The 16,132-nt window shown below is 31.3% G+C and overlaps 1 protein-coding gene and 1 long non-coding RNA gene across 2 annotated transcripts; one reads left to right on the top strand and one right to left on the bottom strand.

Moving 5' to 3' along the window:
- Positions 1 to 14,115: 14,115 nt before the first annotated feature.
- LOC113373954 (small proline-rich protein 3-like) lies at positions 14,116 to 14,664 on the top strand. The gene has a single exon (XM_026614218.1). The coding sequence runs from the start codon at positions 14,116 to 14,118 to the stop codon at positions 14,662 to 14,664; it is 549 nt and encodes a 182-aa protein (XP_026470003.1).
- An 817-nt stretch (positions 14,665 to 15,481) lies between these two features.
- LOC113373074 lies at positions 15,482 to 15,901 on the bottom strand. Its single transcript, XR_003366846.1, has 3 exons — positions 15,865 to 15,901; positions 15,714 to 15,771; positions 15,482 to 15,622 (listed from the first exon to the last, which is right to left on the bottom strand). It is a non-coding gene; the product is annotated as an uncharacterized LOC113373074 (long non-coding RNA).
- Positions 15,902 to 16,132: the final 231 nt, after the last annotated feature.

Genomic DNA, 16,132 nt, shown 5'->3' with positions numbered 1-16,132 from the left:
TTGCTTTAATGGTGTATATTTAACTTCCCGTAGGGCAAGTTATAGTAATCGCAAAAAAATCGAAAATGAAAATTTTTATATATCTTTACGTTTCAGAGGTTTCTGAACATTTTGGCATACCTTAGAAAAAATGGATGTATGTGTGTGTGTGTGTGTGTGTGTATGTGTGTGTGTATGTATGTATGTGTGTGTATGTATGTGCGGATACAAATTTTCGTCGACGATTTCGGGAACACGGATCAACCGATTTGAATAATTCAAAAAACATTCGATCCGTATTGATAAGGAGACGTGCTGATTAGTTTTTGGCAAAGGCAGGTCAAGCCGTTCCGAAGATACGGGGCAAAAAGTTTCGAAAACGGTAACTCAGTTTTTAAGAGAACGGAGCGTCCGATTTTAATAATTCAAAAAACATTTTTTTTGTATTGACAAGATGAAGAATCGATACAACTTTCATGAAGGTAGGTCCAGCGGTTTCGGAGATATAGAGGAAAAAGTAAAAAAATGAGCCATTTGGCGGTCAAAAATGATCATTAGACATATGCACATCAAATTATCAGACATTTTATAGAGATTTTAACAATAAGTATACATTTTGTTAACATTCCTATCGGTTCCGTACCAATGCTTATGCGTTAGACAGCGACGCGGCGCTTACGCGCTTTATATTTTGTCCTTATGTAGTTAAAGCAGTACGATTGCTTTGAAAAAAAAGTTCAGATCTTCCACAATATGTCAAAATAAAGAAAAAAAAAATTTTTTTTCAAAAAAATTTTTTTAAAGAAAAATTTTTTTTAAAAAAAATTTTTTTTAAAAAAAATTTTTTTTTTTCGAAAAAAACTATTTTTTTGTCCAATTTATAGTTTCTCAAAAATCTTATTTTTTCAAAGTAATTTTTTTTCAAAAATGTTAATCGTTTTAAAAAAATAATAATAATTTTTGGTACGGGAAGTTCCAGCAATTTGCCTTAAGGCACGATGCCCTAATTACCTTAAGACAGAATTCCACTTACAGCTAGTTTTTTTCTATATTTGCCTATATCGCATCAATTGGAAATCTTATCTGAATCGCTAGCGAATACAACATTTATTTGCTTTAAATATACTGGCTTGTGATGAACAAAAATAATTATGATAAATCAGATTCGAGCATAATAATGTGATTCTATTTTGAAATTGTTGAAAGATTTCAATTATTCTCAAAAATTCCTTAGAAAAATTCTATAATGCTAATACAATCAATGCTTTTTATATGAAATATTTTGTAAGTAAATGAAGCTGATTCATTAATTTTAATTTAATGATTTTGAAAACAAAGTACTTTTTACAATTGAATTCACGGTCACAACGAAATGTATTCAACATATTAAAAAATATTTTGGTATTATAATTATCATTCATACTTTTTAACATTTCTACAGCAGTTTCCCCTTTCAATTATAAGAGCCTCTGAATTTTTATATAATACCCTTGATGACAAGAAAATTCTGTGCTGATCCTGATTTTTTACTTAAGATATAGTATATGTTATTGTTGACGGCTGCTACGATTTAAAGTTTCCTAGGTTTCATTGAAATAATTATATTTCTCATGACGAGAATTACTGTAATAATTAGTCAAAGATACATGCAACATTTAATTTCAGATAATTACATACAAAGAGTAGTCCAAACTTAGTATTACCTTTTATATTTCAGCTCTGCTATAAAATAGAAGCTGTCGACAATAATCAAGTAATTGAATTATAAAAAATAAGTCAACTCTGGAATGAGAATCCTGTATTACCTTACTAGCTTGCTTGCTGCAGTAGACTTCTTTGCTTCATTAACTATCGTTAAGATAACGAAACAAGCAATTCTTATTTCGTAAGATACAAGTTAAATTATTTAGGTTTTGAGAAGCCTAGAGTATAATTATGCTTTTTAATACACACTTATAAAATACTACAAGGACAAGCTCAATACATAGTCTTTCCAGCAACATACTCCAAGCTTCAACTGTTAACTGCTAATGCTTACAGTTCAAATAAAATATGTAAAACTAATCACAAAATTATCAACTCATATCATATCTTAAAATAATTAAATATTCAAAATATTTGTACAAGATTTATTATATAGGCTCTGTATTGATACTTTTTTCTTGATACATGTTGCTGATGAACCACAATTAAGGATGACAACCTATAAGAGACGATATCTGCTGAGGGATCAAAAAGACTTTTCTGGAAATTGAATACATGTAGAGACTTCAAGGTATGCAATTTATTTATTCATTTGCTTATTTATTGATCTTAATATTTTGATATCGTCATTAAGAATTTATTCATATTTTTTTCATTTTATTTAATTTTTTTTATATATTTAACTTTCCATTATTACAATAATGTGTAATAAATCCACTTGGAATACTAATAAGTCACTCATAAATTAATTTATTAAGTCAATTATTTACACTATATTACAAAGATCATGTCTTAAAGTATCGCTTACAAATAGTTCAATTTTTTTATTATTTACTTACTCACTCACGAGTTTTAATCATTATTTATTTATGCATACAATTGATATTTTTTTCTCTGCTATAAAATAGAAGCCGTCGACAATAATCAAGTAATCAAATTATAAAAAATAAGTCAACTCTGGAATGAGAATCCTGTATTATCTTGCTAGCTTGCTTGCTGCAGTAGCCTTCTTTGCTTTATTAACTATCGGTAAGATAATAAAACAAGCAATTTTTATTTTGTAAGATACAAGTCCAATTATTTAGGTTTTGAGAAACCTAGAGTATAATTATGCTTTTTAATATACACTTATTGAATACTACAAGGACAGGATCAATACATAGTCTTTCTAGAAACATACTCTAAGCTTCAACTGTTAACTGCTAATGCTTACAGTTCAAATAAAGCATGTAAAACTAATCACATAATTATCATATCTCAAAATAATTAAGTATTAAAAATATTTGTTCAAGATTCATTATAAAGGCTCTGTATTGATACTTTTTTCTTGATACAGGTTGCTGATAATCCACATTTAAGAATGGCAACCCATAAGAGACAATATCTGCTGAGGGATCAAATACTTTTCTGGAAACTGAATTTATTGAACTGAATACGCGTAGAGACTTCAAGGTATGCAATTTATTTAATCATTTGCTTATTTATTCATCTTAATATTTTGATATCGTCATTAAGAATTTATTCATATTTTTTTCATTTTATTTAATATATAAGTCACTCATAAATTAATTTATTAAGTCAATTATTTCCACTATATCGCAAACATCATGTTACGTGTCTTAAAATACTGCTTACAAATACTTCAATTTTTTTATTATTTACATACTCATTCACGAGTTTTAATTATTCATTTATTTATGCATACAAATGATATTTTTTGCATTTTACATTTTTTTTACTTACACATTTAATAATTAGGAACTTTCTGTAGTTCCTCTACGATTATTTTGCATATCTGTTTTTGAGAAAACGTCGATTTACGGCAAAAAATCTGTTCACACATATACACACACATACACACGCACATACACACACATACACAATCTCTGGAAGTTAAAAATCAAAAACTGTTCGAAAGATATTAGTCGGGAATGACACTGAATAGTTTTAGGGAAAAATCTACCGAACCATTTCCTTGTAATTAACTGTTGAATAAAAATTTAATCCGATTTTTATGGAACTTTTTTTGATGATATATATCATGGCCTTATAGAACTTACTGAAATATTACGGCCTTACGACAAGTAGTTTAATTTTAAAAAATTATCAAAGTTTGAGAAAATGAGTAGGACGTTTGTTAAAATTAAAATTAGACAATTTACTTGGTATAACAATAGAGTACTTGGTCTCGATGAACACACTGAATCATTAAATTCCTACAGAAACAGGTTCAATTCTACAAATTGTTGATTTTTGAAAATTTGTTTTAATAAAATACTCCGAGTTAACATGTTCGCTATGTGTAATAAATCCACTCGGAATACTTTTAACCACTCATAAGTTAATTTATTTTTTATTAATTAAATCAATTATTTATACATTTCAGGAAGTTCATGTAACTTGCCTCAAAACAAAATACCAATACCAACTAGTTTAGTTTCTTCTTTTCAATTTTGCGATTTTTCATATAAATTATTTATTTTTGTATTCATTTATCTATTTGTTTATTTTTACTTTTATATATATTTAATTTTAATTAAACATTAAACAATATAATTTAAATTAATTTTAATTTTATTGATAATTGTCTAATCGGACCAATTCGAATTTTTTTGAGCAGGATGTCATTTTTGAGCCGTGTCAAGTGGCTCCGCCGGCGACTTGATTGGTACACGCGATTGTCAAGTTGTTCATTTGCGTGATGGGCGGCAACGCAAGAGGACCTCCAGGACCAAGGAGAGGACCCAGGGAAGTACCCAATAATAATAAGTGTGTTATGAAAACGAGCAAAATTAAACAAATCATTGTCGGGTTCTCATTCATTCATTTGCGTTTGCTTCCATTGTATTTAAATTTTGTGCAATTTCTTTTAACAATTTGTGACATTGACAGTAGATAGTGAACGGCATACGTAGTTTGACGCAATCGTATCAATTTTTTTAAGTACTACTTTATTAGCATATTATGTAATGTCATGATTCAGATAATTACTTGCATGCTAATATAGTAGTTTGGGGTAGTAATAAGTTATGTAGGTATCATTCGTAGTTCTAGTTTTGACTGACACACTAACACAATAATCCACTATTAAACAAGAATGTAATAATCTGAATCATTCGACATTATGTATTACTTAATTATATAATTATTAAACTGTTGTCAATTATGAACAGCTGCTGCCGTTTGCAATCCATATAGCATTGCGCCAATTTATTCATATTCTGATATGCATAAGTTGTTACATTGTAGCATTAACTTTGTTTCATCACTTTTAGCGCGTTTTTGGAGGCCATGATACGAAAATCAATTAAGGACAAAGTGTGAGCACTAAATGTTATCAATTCATGAAATAGTTTGAATCTGGAATTTCTATATTTAATTTTAACCTGCAGATAACTTTACCTACTTCAGCAGTATGTGTTATTTATCAAACATTTTAAAAGATGTATTCTAATCTCTTGTTTTTTTTTGTTTCAGATTAAATTCTCCACTACTGAATCAACTGCCCCATTCAAACCAATCGACTTTATCGACTCCAATCAATCAAACAGTAAGCTCTTATCAAGCATCTGTCAGGTTGTAGGTATCCTTTCTCAAACATTTTAAGAGATGTATTCTAACCTTTTTTTATTTCAGATTAAATTCTCCAATACTGAATCAACTACCCCATTCGACCCAACCGACTCTAGTCAATCAAACAATAAGCTCTTATCAAGTATCTGTTAGACAGTCTGTATCCTTTATCAAACATTTTAAAAAACGTGTTCTAACCTTTGGTTTTTTTTTTATTTCAGATTCAATTATCCACTTCTGAATCAACAGCCCTCATTGCTTATAATCCATCAAACAGTAAGAACTTATCAAGTATCTATCAGGCAGTCTGTATCCTTTATCAGACATTTTAAAAGACGTGTTCTAATCTTTTGTTGTTTTTTTTTATTTCAGATTCAATTATCCACTTCTGAATCAACAGCCCTCATCGCCTTTAATCCATCAAACAGTAAGAACTTATCAAGTATCTATCAGGCAGTCTGTATCCTTTATCGGACATTTTAAAAGATGTATTCTTATTTTTTTTTTTATTTCAGATTCAATTATCCACTTTTGAATCAACAGCCCTCATCGCCTTTAATCCATCAAACAGTAAGAACTTATTAAGTATCTATCAGGCAGTGTGTATCCTTTATCAAGTATCTATCAGGCAGTCTGTATCCTTTATCAACCATTTTAAAAGACGTGTTCTAATCTTTTTTTTTTTTTTTATTTCAGATTCAATTATCCACTTCTGAATCAACAGCCCTCATCGCCTTTAATCCATCAAACAGTAAGAAGTTATCAAGTATCTATCAGGCAGTCTGTATCCTTTATCAGGCATTTTAAAAGACGTGTTCTAATCTTTTGTTTTTTTTTTTTATTTCAGATTCATTTATTCACTTCTGAATCAACAGCCCTCATTTCCTTCAATCCATCAAACAGTAAGAACTTACTAAGTATCTATCAGGCAGTCTTTATCCTTTATCAAACATTTTAAAAGACGTGTTCTAATCTTTTGATTTTTTTTTTATTTCAGATTCAATTATCCACTTCTGAATCAACAGCCCTCATCGCCTTTAATCCATCAAACAGTAAGAAGTTATCAAGTATCTATCAGGCAGTCTGTATCCTTTATCAAACATTTTAAAAGACGTGTTCTAATCTTTTTTTTTTTTTTATTTCAGATTCAATTATCCACTTCTGAATCAACAGCCCTCATCGCCTTTAATCCATCAAACAGTAAGAACTTATCAAGTATCTATCAGGCAGTCTGTATCCTTTATCGGACATTTTAAAAGATGTATTCTTATTTTTTTTTTTATTTCAGATTCAATTATCCACTTTTGAATCAACAGCCCTCATCGCCTTTAATCCATCAAACAGTAAGAAGTTATCAAGTATCTATCAGGCAGTCTGTATCCTTTATCAGACATTTTAAAAGACGTGTTCTAATCTTTTGTTTTTTTTTTTTTATTTCCGATTCAATTATTCACTTCTGAATCAACAGCCCTCATTTCCTTCAATCCATCAAACAGTAAGAACTTATTAAGTATCTATCAGGCAGTCTTTATCCTTTATCAAACATTTTAAAAGACGTGTTCTAATCTTTTGATTTTTTTTTTAACTCAGATTCAATTATCCACTTCTGAATCAACAGCCCTCATCGCCTTTAATCCATCAAACAGTAAGAAGTTATCAAGTATCTATCAGGCAGTCTGTATCCTTTATGAAACATTTTAAAAGACGTGTTCTAATCTTTTATTTTTTTTATTTCAGATTCAATTATCCACTTCTGAATCAACAGCCCTCATTGCCTTCAATCCATCAAACAGTAAGAACTTATTAAGTATCTATCAGGCAGTCTTTATCCTGTATCAAACATTTTAAAAAGACGTGTTCTAATCTTTTGTTTTTTTTTTATTTCAGATTCAATTATCCACTTCTGAATCAATCGACTCTAATCACACTGTAAGTGCTCATGAAGGATCAGTCGACAATCCACTGCTTGGGTTTTCGAACACTAATTCTTATAAATTTGCACAAGTGGTTCTTTTTGTAACTGTTTAGTCTTATGCATGTTTTTACCAATATTCTTACTAACTCATTAACAATACTAACATTTTAATAACGTAGTTTGATCAGTTACAATAAAAACCACTTGTTGCAGTTTACTTAGGAAGACTTAGTGAAACGGCTCAGAAGAAAACACTTGGTGAGTTACATTTTTATAATGTATTATAGTTGTCTGAATTATTACTAATTAAATGCTTTTGTTCGCAGGGTGAGCAATCATCGCTTCAGGATGCTTACACACGTGCCTGCATTGAATCTATCTTGCTGTCAGAAACAACATTGATTCGATGGTGTTCCTAGAGAAGATACGTGCTGATGTGTTAGCATTGGGAAGAGCAAAAATTGTGTGTTCAATCAAGGGTTATGACTTCAATACTTACAATATATGCATCTATCTATCAAATACATAAATACATTGTTGTATTAATTCAATTTGTTGTTTTAATTTCCATTAATTATTTACTTATAAAATAATTTAATTATATTGCATGAATATTTAAAACTATTTTAATGTTATAGGTGTGATAAAGATATATCATCCGTCAGTTCTGATAAATCAAGACAATGTGAAGTGAACAGCAACCGAATGGCTCCATTGTGAAAACTGCATATACAGAAGTTTCAATATTAAAACATTCCTTGTGCAAACAAATATAAGTATTAGAATATTTTTATACTTAGAATTAAGAATTCTGTTAAATAATAATTTATTGATTAGTTTTATAGACGTATTTGACATAACTTCAGGCTTTCCTCTTACTTTTCCTCCAATGTCTTGGATTTTGCTCGAATGTCCTGCGGCCTGGTCTATACTTGTACCACCCCGGTCTATACTTGTACCACCGCGGTCTATACTTGTACCACCCCGGTCTATACTTGTACCACCCCGGTTTATACTTGTACCACCCGGTCTATACTTGTACCACCCCGGTCTATACTTGTACCACCCCGGTCTATACTTGTACCACCCCGGTCTATACTTGTACCACCCCGGTCTATACTTGTACCACCCCGGTCTATACTTGTACCACCCCGGTCTATACTTGTACCACCCCGGTCTATACTTGTACCACCCCGGTCTATACTTGTACCACCCCGGCCTATACTTGTACCCTGCTCTCTTAGGCCCCTGCATTTGCCCCCCCCCCCTATGGTTTTTTGCCCCTTGATTTGTATTCATGTAAATTGTTGACTAATGTTTTGTTCAAATAGTTTCATATTTAGTTTATAGTATTTTAATTATTGTACAATATTGTTTTATTACAATATTAATAAATCTTTCTTACAGGTTGTATCGTATATTGAGTATATATTTAAGAATTAGAAAGGTCCCAAGTCACTTGTCAAGATATACAAACATATTGACTCGTTTAATCATATAATTTTTTATTAATTATTTACTAAACCATGGATTTTAACTCAATATAAACATGTCAAAAACACACATTTTTCCTTTCATTATTTCATGTCTAACTCATAATTTGAATTTTTAATAATAATGTTTCTAATTATAGCAGTTGTAATTAATCTTTCTAATAAATAAAAATTATTAATTATAAATGCTGTTCTATTGTAGTTAGAGTAAGAGTATGTTATAATAATATAATTAATATTTGTAATGTAACGATCTAACTTATATATAAATTTGTGTAATGCCATTAAATAAAATTATTTAACTTTATCTGTAAGTGTTTAATTTAATTTAATTTTTATCAATTTCAGTGATATATAATTGAACTTGTGTATACTTGCTAATTTATTATCGACTATTAATATTCGAGTCAATTTCAATTAAGCAAATTTAAAGTTCAGTTTAGAAATCCACGAATTGAGTAAAAAGCTATATATATGCATGAGTTTTTAGCATAAAACATTGAAAGAAAACATTTATGTTTTTGACACGTTTAATTTGAGTGAAAATCCATGACTTTTTAAACAGATTGAAGTGGAAAATATTAATATTTCAAAAGTTTAGTTTGAAATTAGCTACTAATATGTAGAAATTATTGTATTATACAATGTTAATAAAATTAATGTAATTATAATATCTTTTAATTGGTATTTCATGTTTTTTATTAGTTAGATACTTTAGTTAATATGAGCACTTTATTAGATTGTCTTTGCAATTTAACTTAGAATTATTTAATGGCTCAAAGACTAATTATTTATTTCAACAACTCTGTGACAAATAGATTAATTAATTAGTTCAATTTAATTAATAAGTATAACTAGTGTTAGTTAGTTTTACTTAACTAAGAAAAATATATTTTTTATGTCTTTTTTTAACTTTAATAAATATGAGCAATTTATTAATTTAATTACTTTATTATTTTATTACTTCATTATAAAGGCTATTGTGTTTGCAATTTTGCTCATAATTAAAATAATTATTTGCACAAAGACTTATTTCAACTGTTCTATTGCAATTAGATAAATTAATCAGTGTATTTTAATTAATATGTATAACACGTATCAGTTATACTTAGAAAAAATATTTCCTTAGATCTTACTATTTTCTTTTTTTATATACCGTGTAACTTTAAAAAAATGAGCACTTTAATTAATTTAGATTATATAATAATTAGTTCACATTAATTAATACCTATAACTTATATTAATTATTTTTGCTTCTAAACTTATAAAAAAAAATACATCTTGAAGACTTAGAATTTTTTCTTTTTATCTGTTATAACTTTTTTTTATGTAATTTAACATACTTATTACCTCATTTAAATCCCGGTTGCTAAAGGATTTTTTTTAACCCCCAGGTTCTGCGGTTACCTAACCATAGAATCCTGGTTTAAGGTAACCGGAACCCTGAACGTCAGGTAACCGGAATTCGGTAAACCCTGACGCACGGGATCGGGGTCGGATTAGCTACCCTACAATTCTACAATTAACTCGCTTACCCCGATTTTTTATTTTTTACCTTACCTGCGTCTCGAACCTGCTACCATATCCTTCCAATCTTCTATCCCATTCACTCCTCTTATCCCGCTACTCCATGCTGATCACACCGAAACACCGCCACAAACTGGCATATGTATACTCGATATAGATAAGCCATAAAATAATTCAACCGGCGACGATTTAACAAGTCAAAAGCACAAAAAAAAGCCGAGTTCGTCACCGGTTGTGTGGCGTAACGGTTAGCGTGATGGCTTTGTACCGCAAAGGTAACGAGTTCGATCCCAGGATCGGACGGGAAAAAAAGTTCGTCGTGTTGGCCGGTATACCATGCAAGCGTGCCGGACGTTACGTTGATGTAATTAAGAAAAGCTCCGTGTAGGTGAAGGGGTGAATGAAGAAAACCTTCCCTGCCTCGGGCACCCTCCCCAGGCATTGCGACCTGGCGGAGGGTGCCCTAGCGGATTTCTTCACTTTATTTACTTAACTAGACGGCGGGGGGTCGGGAGGCCCCCCCACGCGGGCGCGGAACCGGTCAATCAAAAACCAAGCCAGCCAGCCAGCCAGCCCCCGAATTCAATGCCACGCGCGCGCGCGTAGGGTACAGTATGTACGTACGTAAGGGTACAGTATGTACATTTTTTTTAAAAATGTACTAGTACGCGTACATTTTTAAAAATGTACGCGTACTGTATTAAAAATGTACGCGTACTGTACATTCTTAAAAATGTACGCGTACTGTACATTTTTAAATAGTACGCGTACATTTTTAAAAATGTACAGTACGCGTACATTTTTAATACAGTACGCGTACATTTTTAAAAATGTACAGTACGCGTACATTTTTAATACAGTACGCGTACATTTTTAAAAATGTACGCGTACTAGTACATTTTTAATATAGTACGCGTACTAGTAGTACATTTTTAAAAAAAATGTACATACTGTACCCTTACGTACGTACATACTGTACCCTACGCGCGCGCGCGCGTGGCATTGAATTCGGGGGCTGGCTGGCTGGCTGGCTTGGTTTTTGATTGACCGGTTCCGCGCCCGCGTGGGGGGGCCTCCCGACCCCCCGCCGTCTAGTTAAGTAAATAAAGTGAAGAAATCCGCTAGGGCACCCTCCGCCAGGTCGCAATGCCTGGGGAGGGTGCCCGAGGCAGGGAAGGTTTTCTTCATTCACCCCTTCACCTACACGGAGCTTTTCTTAATTACATCAACGTAACGTCCGGCACGCTTGCATGGTATACCGGCCAACACGACGAACTTTTTTTCCCGTCCGATCCTGGGATCGAACTCGTTACCTTTGCGGTACAAAGCCATCACGCTAACCGTTACGCCACACAACCGGTGACGAACTCGGCTTTTTTTCGTGCTTTTGACTTGTTAAATCGTCGCCGGTTGAATTATTTTATGGCTTATCTATATCGAGTCTACATAAGCCAGTTTGCGGCGGTGTTTCGGTGTGATCAGCATGGAGTAGCGGGCTAAGAGGAGTGAATGGGATAGAAGATTGGAAGGATATGGTAGCAGGTTCGAGACGCAGGTAAGGTAAAAAATAAAAAATCGAGGTAAGCGAGTTAATTGTAAAATTGTAGGGTAGCTAATCCGACCCCGATCCCGTGCGTCAGGGTTTACCGAATTCCGGTTACCTGACGTTCGGGGTTCTGGTTACCTTAAACCAGGGTTCTATGGTTAGGGAACCGCAGAACCCCAGGGGGTTAAAAAAATCCCTTAGCAACCGGGATTTAAATAGGGTAATAAATATGTTAAATTAAATTAAAAAAAAAGTTATAACAGATAAGAAAAAAAAATTCTAAGTCTTTAAGATGTATTTTTTTTATAAGTTTAGAAGCAAAAATAATTAATATAAGTTATAGGTATTAATTAATATGAACTAATTATTATTCAATCAAAAAAATTAAAGTGCTCATTTTTCTTAAAGTTACACGGTATATAAGAAAACAAAAAAATAGTAAGATCTAAGGAAATATTTTTTCTAAGTTGAGTAAAACTAACTGATACGTGTTATACATATTAATTAAAATACACTGATTAATTGATCTAATTGCAATAGAGCAGTTGAAATAAGTCTTTGTGCAAATAATTAATTTAATTATGAGCAAAATTGCAAACACAATCTTAGCCTTTATAATGAAGTAATAAAATAATAAAGTAATTAAATTAATAAATTGCTCATATTTATTAAAGTTAAAAAAATACATATATACATATATTTTTCTTAGTTAAGTAAAACTAACTAACACTAGTTATACTTATTAATTAAATTGAACTTATTAATTAATCTGTTTGTCACAGAGTTGTTGAAATAAATAATTAGTCTTTGAGCCATTAAATAATAATTCAAAGTAAAATTGCAAAGACAAGCTAATAAAGTGCTCATATATTAACTAATGTATATAGCTAATTAAAAACATGAAATATCAATTAAAAGATATTATAATTACAATAATTTTATTAACATTGTATAATACAAAAATTTCAACATATTAGTAGCTAATTTAAAACTAAACTTTTATAATATTAATATTTTCCACTTCAATCTGTTTAAAAAGCCATGGATTTTCACTCAAATTAAACGTGTCAAAAACACAATTTTTTTCTTTCAATGTTTTATGCTAAAAACTCATGCATATATATCCATGGCTTTTTACTCAATTCGTGGATTTCTAAACTGAACTTTAAATTTGCTTAGTTGAAATTGACTCGAATATTAATAGTTGATAATAAATTAGCAAGTATACACAAGTTCAATTACATATCACTGAAATTGATAAAAATTAAATTAAATTAAACACTTACAGATGAAGTTCAATAATTTTATTTGATGGCATTACACAAATTTATATATAAGTTAGATCGTTACATTACAAATAATAATTATATTATTATAACATACTCTTACTCTAACTACAATAGAACAGCATTTATAATTAATAATTTTTACTTATTATAAAGATTAATTACAATTGCTACTATTATAAACATTATTATTATTAATTATGATTACTACTATTATATAAACATGTAAAAATTCAAATCATGACTTAGACATTAAATAATGAAAGGAAAATGTGAGCTTTTGACATGTTTATATTGAGTAAAAATCTATGGTTTAGTAAATAATGATTAAAAAAATTACATGATTAAACGAGTCAATATGTTAAATAATTAATTCTAATTGTAAATTTGTAAATTAACTAATTCTTAAATATATACTCAATATATATAAATATTGAAAGCCAATCGGTTGTTGTTCACTTCACTTTGTCTTGAAGTATCTAATTACAAAAGACATCGAAGTCATCAGAGGCCAGAAGTCTAAGACACCCAAACATGACAATGAGGTTCATCGGTTGCCGGTCACTTCACTCTGGTCTTAATTCCTCAGATTTGATACATGAATTTCTCCCATGTTACCTATAGAATGCAAAGACATAAATATTTATGTAATTCAGTGAGTGGTGAATAAAAAAAAAATTACATGAGCAATTGAGTTAATATGTTTGTATCTGTAGCAAATGATCGAGCGCCTAAAGACTCACAATGAAAGAAAACATTAATGGTATGAATAAAACCACAAATTTAGAAGGTTAACAATAATTGTATTCAATATTTAGATAAATGTATTACAAACATTTAGGTTCTTGACATTGGCTTCTCAATGCAACACATAGTAGAATCTTGACGAGTGTTTTGGGACAGCACGATCAGCAGTACTAGTCAAGTTAGCAATTCGATACAACCTATAAGAAAGATTTATTAATATTGTGATAAAACAATATTGTGCAGCAATTAAAATACTATAAACTAAATATAAAACTATTTGAACAAAACATTAGTCAACAATTTACATGAATACAAATCAAGGGGCAAGAAGCCATAGGAGGGAAAATGCAGGGGCCTAAGAGACAAGGGGCTATACAAGTACAGAGACAAGGGGCTATACAAGTACAGAGACAAGGGGCTATACAAGTACAGAGACCAGGGGCTATACAAGTACAGAGACAAGGGGCTATACAAGTACAGAGACAAGGGGCTATACAAGTACAGAGACAAGGGGCTATACAAGTACAGAGACAAGGGGCTATACAAGTACAGAGACAAGGGGCTATACAAGTACAGAGACAAGGGGCTATACAAGTACAGAGACAAGGGGCTATACAAGTACAGAGACAAGGGGCTATACAAGTACAGAGACCAGGGGCTATACAAGTACAGAGACCAGGGGCTATACAAGTACAGAGACCAGGGGCTATACAAGTACAGAGACCAGGGGCTATACAAGTGCAGAGACCAGGGGCTATACAAGTGCAGAGACCAGGGTATACAAGTATAGACCAGGCCGCAGGCCATTCGAGCAAAATCCAAGACATTCGAGGAAAAGTCAGAGGAAAGCCTGAAGTTATGTCAAATTCGTCTATAAAACTGATGAATTCTTAATTATAAGTATAAAAATATTCTAATACTTATATTTGTTTGCACTTCTGTACATGCAGTTTTCACAATGGAGCCATTCGGTTGCTGTTCACTTCACATTGTCTTGATCTATCAGATCTGACAGATGATATTCCTTTATCATACCTATAACATTAAAATAGTTTTAAATATTTATGTAATATAATTAAATTATTTTATAAGTAAATAATTAATGGAAATTAAAACAACAAATTGAACTAATACAACAATGTATTTATTTGATAGATAGATGAATACATTGCAAGTATTCAAGTCATAACCCTTGATTGAACACACAAGTAATTTCTGCTCTTTCCAATGCTAACACATTAGCACGTATCTCCTCTAAGAACACCATTGAGTTAATGTTGTTTCTGACAGCAAGATAGGTCCAATGCAGGCACGTGTGTAAGCATCCTGAAGCAATCATTGCTTACCCTGTGAATAAAAGCATTTATTTAGTAATAATTCAGACTACCATAATACATTATAAAAATGTAACTCACCAAGTGTTTTCTTCTGAGCCGTTTCACTAAGTGTTCCTAAGTAAACTGCAACAAGTGGTTTTTATTATAACTGATCAAACTACGTTATTAAAATGTTAGTATTGTTATTGAGTTAGTGAGACTACTGGTAAGAACATGCATGCAAGACCAAACAGTTACAAAAAGAACCACTTGTGCAAATTTATAAGAATTAGTGTTCCAAAACCCAAGCAGTTGATTGTCGACTGATCCTTCATGAGTGCTTACAGTCTGATTAGAGTCGATTGATTCAGAAGTGGATAATTGAATCTGAAATAAAAAAACGAAAGATTAGAATGCATCTTTTAAAATGTTTGGTAAATGATACAGACTGCCTGATAGATACTCGATAAGTGCTTACTGTTTGATAGATTGAAGGCGATGAGGGCTGGTGGTTCGGTGGTGCAGGAGAATTGAATCTGAAATAAAAAAACGAAAGATTAGGATGCATCTTTTAAAATGTTTGGTAAATGATACAGGCTGCCTGATAGATACTCGATAAGTGCTTACTGTTTGATGGATTGAAGGCGATGAGGGCTGGTGGTTCGGTGGTGCAGGAGAATTGAATCTGAAATAAAAAAAACAAAAGATTAGAATGCATCTTTTAAAATGTTTGAATAAAGGATACAGACTGCCTGATAGATACTCGATAAGTGCTTACTGTTTGATGGATTGAAGGCGATGAGGGCTGGTGGTTCAGTAGTGCAGGGGAATTGAATCTGAAATAAAAGACAAAAGATTAGAATGCATCTTTTAAAATGTTTGAATAAAGGATACAGACTGCCTGATAGATACTCGCTAAGTGCTTACTGTTTGATGGACTAAATTCCATGAGGGCTGGTGGTTAAGTGGTGCAGGAGAAATGAATCTGAAATAAAAAAAAACAAAAGATTAGAAAGCATCTCTTAACATGTTTGGTAAAGGATACA

This window comes from Ctenocephalides felis, unplaced genomic scaffold (genome assembly GCF_003426905.1).
Source record: "Ctenocephalides felis isolate EL2017-DRISC unplaced genomic scaffold, ASM342690v1 CF-g0.4_SCAFFOLD_01604, whole genome shotgun sequence".
Taxonomy (NCBI): domain Eukaryota; kingdom Metazoa; phylum Arthropoda; class Insecta; order Siphonaptera; family Pulicidae; genus Ctenocephalides; species Ctenocephalides felis.
The sequence above is the reverse complement of the archived record's forward strand: the minus strand, read 5'-3'. Positions and strand labels throughout refer to the sequence as shown.